At 41.9% G+C, this 3,717-nt stretch overlaps 1 protein-coding gene across 1 annotated transcript in view; it reads left to right on the top strand.

Annotated features, from left to right (window-relative positions):
• Window positions 1-3,373, top strand: part of SRSF6 (serine and arginine rich splicing factor 6) — a 4,240-nt gene extending 867 nt beyond the window's left edge. Inside the window, exons 2-5 of the mRNA XM_014520406.2 lie at window positions 1,168-1,283; window positions 1,490-1,698; window positions 2,080-2,169; window positions 2,305-3,373. Of these exons, the coding sequence (XP_014375892.2) occupies window positions 1,168-1,283; window positions 1,490-1,698; window positions 2,080-2,169; window positions 2,305-2,668 (779 nt within the window). The 3' untranslated portion in view covers window positions 2,669-3,373. The remainder of the gene's footprint in view (window positions 1-1,167; window positions 1,284-1,489; window positions 1,699-2,079; window positions 2,170-2,304) is intronic.
• The last annotated feature ends 344 nt before the right edge of the window (window positions 3,374-3,717 follow it).

Raw genomic sequence — 3,717 nt, forward strand, 5'->3', positions numbered from 1 at the left:
GCTGCGGTGGGACTTCACACCCAGCGGCCCACTGTGGGTGTCTTCTAACGGTAGGGAGGGGGGGCGGGATTTGCCAAGGTGACAAGGCCTCCTTAAGGAGGATGCTTGACAACAGCACCTCTCCCTTATTGTACTGACCTGGGACCCTTTGGTGGCAGGGGTGATGGTGCATCCCTGATGGAGGGTGGGGGTGAAGCCCTGGGGGTCACTGGAAGCAGACGTAGGGGATGTTTCTGCTGACTATGCAGAACATAGCCAGGGGGAGGGGCTTGCTGAGGCACGTGAGCTTGCAGTGAGGGGGAGAAGTGACTTGCAAAGGCTTTTTGTACCCTGAGCTCGTTTTTAAGTTGATGAGCTGAGTGGAGTTGAATGGCCTGGTGCTGTGCTTTAAAAGCACGAAGCCTTGTCTCAGAAAAATCTGAGAGGCTCATTGCTGGGTGGGCGGGGATCTTTGTATTACAAGTGTTTTGCAAATTCAAATGTATGTTGTGTTTTAAACTTGTTGCATGTTCAATTCAAACTTTTTAACAAGTCCTTGATGTTTCAATTTAAAAGTGACCAGTGGGGCTGAGGCTGTGTCCACTGAGGCTAAGATGACTGCCTTTCCTGATTGGCCATGGCTTTTCCATACATTGTGTGACCCTTGCCCTATGACCCTTTGGCTGACCTTACCGGAAGCCATGACGACAGCAGCCTTTTGCCATTAGACGCAGGGTGATGGTGAGGATTCCAAGGGTTAGACAAAACTGGTTAAACTGAACTAGGTGACTGTTAACCTTGCGTGTTTTGTGGCCAAACCACCACCAAAAACCTCATACTGTGATGTAAGTACTTAGTGTAATTAGTAACGTTTTTGTAAAATGTAGAAATGCATGTAATCAGTTAAGTTTTATATTTTACAATGTTCTGTAAAATAAAACTTAGCAAGGTAAATCTAATAAAGGAGCAGTCACTCTCTAACAGATCTTAGGAGCACAGACTTGTAGGATTTTAGTCTATTTGATTTGCCATTAATATAGATTATGGCAAAATTGCAACTTTGTTGGAGGCTTAGAAAGATAAAGTCCTACTCCAGTAAATGTAATCTGTATTTAACTAACTTTTTCAGAACTTTTTGCTTTCTTCATACTATGAGAGAGTCTGACTTGTTTTCTTTGCACAATAAAGGTGGATATAGCAGTCGCAGACAATCGGGAAGAGATAAATATGGACCACCTGTGCGTACAGAATACAGACTGATTGTTGAAAACCTTTCCAGTCGCTGTAGTTGGCAGGATTTGAAAGTACGTATTAACGTGACAATGTTAGTCTAGCTTCCTGCTTGGTCACAATACTTCCATTTTATTGTGAATGTTCATGATTTGGGAAAGCCATTTGGAACTTATTCATTCGTGCCTATTGACACTTGGTGAGTTTTTTACCTCTGTTTAGGCATGTTACATTCCAGAAGCATGAAATGCTTATGTAACTCTTCATCTGTTCTCTGAAGGATTTCATGAGGCAAGCTGGTGAAGTAACCTATGCAGATGCTCACAAAGAACGCACAAATGAAGGGGTAATAGAATTTCGATCTTACTCTGATATGAAGCGTGCCCTGGACAAATTGGATGGCACAGAGATAAATGGCAGGAAGATAAGGCTGGTTGAGGACAAGCCACGTTCAAGCCATAGGCGATCTTACTCTGGCAGCCGGTCAAGGTAACCTTTTGAAATATTTGATTGATCTTTATAGCAAAAGTCTCCTGCTAGCAGTAGGAGAAGAGTCTATTATATTTAGTCTTAACTTGAGAGAGTAATCATTTCCTTTAATTAGATTACATCTTGCAGATAAGATGATTGTTAGGATGTGGAGGCGAATAGCTTTCTATGATAAAACATTACGTAAGTGATCAGGTGTATTTCAGGAAAGACAGTTTACCTTCTGAAACATCATAAGTAGTTCAGTGTCAGATGGTATTCTTACTGTAGGATCGGTGACTTGCCTGCCTTTGTGTGCGTCCCCCTGTCCCAGCCCAAGAAATTGTTGTAAACATCTGTGGATGTTTAGGATTTCACAAGGGCTCTTTGAAACATTGTCAGGTCACGCTCTAGAAGAAGGTCGCGAAGCAGAAGTCGCAGGAGCAGGAGTAGCCGCAGCCGATCCCGTAGTGTCTCTAAAAGCCGGTCACGGTGAGTAACGTACATTATTTATTGGCTATTTCTGTTAAATTAGAACTTGTGACCCTTCCTTGGTAACTGTGGCTGTATGTAAAACTGACATGAGTAATTTTTTCAGTTCCTATCAAATATTTTGTTCTTTTCAAGATCTAAATCCAGGTCACGGAGCAAAGATCGTTCGCGTTCCAGATCTAAAAGCAGGAAGTCAAGATCAAAGAGCAAATCTAAACCTAAGTCTGACCGGGGTTCCCGCTCCCGCAGCAGATCCAAGGCAAAATCTGAGAAGTCTCGCAGCAGGTCTAGGTCCATGTCTCGCTCTCCCAAAGAAAATGGTAAAGGAGATGCTAAGTCTAAATCCAGATCAAGGAGTAGGTCTCGTTCCAACTCGCCACAGCAGCAAGCCTCTGTCAAGGCTCGTTCAGAGTCACCATCCAAAAGAGCTGCATCAAGGTCCCACTCCAGATCTCATTCAAAGTCTCGCTCACGATCAAGATCTAGTTCAAGAGATTAAGACTAGAACTCTCCTCTTACTTTGCACACTATTATGGAACATTTTCCTACTTGCCAGGCCATTAGTCTTTTATGTTAGTCCTTCAGAAGTTGGTTCCTTCTTTTGCAGAAAGGAATGGCCTGAGAACCAAGTAATGAGGCATAAAGGTTTGATTTGTATCTAAATTTGGTGAAAAGATGAGGTGGTGTGGAAATGGTGGTAAGAGCAGGAAGAGAGTCCCCTTTTTCTAGAAAAATAAAGTTAAACTTTTGATTTTTAGCATTTCAGCAGAAATAATTTGACTGCTGTTAAGAGGAAAGTGGGTTTTATATTAAAATAAACTCTTAAGCATAAGACGCTTAAATTCAGGCTTTTTTGAGAACGTCTCTTTTTTTTTTTCCTAATTTTTCACTCTTTTAAAATTACGGACCTTAGTAGCATAAAAGGTTACGTCTTGCTATCAAAGACACAAAAGCATTGTTGAACAGGTCAGCGTAGATGCCTTGGCTATTTCAGTTTGTGGAAGCAAAGTGGGAACTGTACATACAGTTAATATATAACAACTAGGCAAATTTCAGACCAGCAATAAACTCAAGTTGGAAGCACTTGTGCTGTATCTTAACTTGCCAAAAGTAAGCTTCATGTCTCTCCTCTTCCTTTCCCCTTCCCCAACTACTCTGACTGTATTAAAAGCTAATAAAGGTACTACTCTGTAGCCTTGCATGATGCAGTATTGCCTAAAATCCTAGGTATCAAAGTTCAAAGAATGGAAGTGTTGTGACTCTACTTTGCTTGGATTCCAGGTGATGCTCCAACTCTGACACGTTTGTGTCTTTTGGATGTGGTCCAAGTCACTAGTGTCTTGTATGGCTTGCTGAACTCTAAATGTTTATCAATTGGGTATGTGAAAATAGGTAAATTTTAAACTCTTTCCTGCACACACACACAGACACCCCCCCCCCCTCGAGTTACCACCCACTTTGCATCAAAATAAGAGCCACAGTCCTATTGTGTGTGAATTTTAAACCTTATAGGGATCTCTAAATACATTGGAGCTAGAGTTCTAGTCT

The sequence above is a fragment of the Alligator sinensis genome, unplaced genomic scaffold, assembly GCF_000455745.1.
Source record: "Alligator sinensis unplaced genomic scaffold, ASM45574v1 scaffold511_1, whole genome shotgun sequence".
In the NCBI taxonomy this organism is placed as follows: domain Eukaryota; kingdom Metazoa; phylum Chordata; order Crocodylia; family Alligatoridae; genus Alligator; species Alligator sinensis.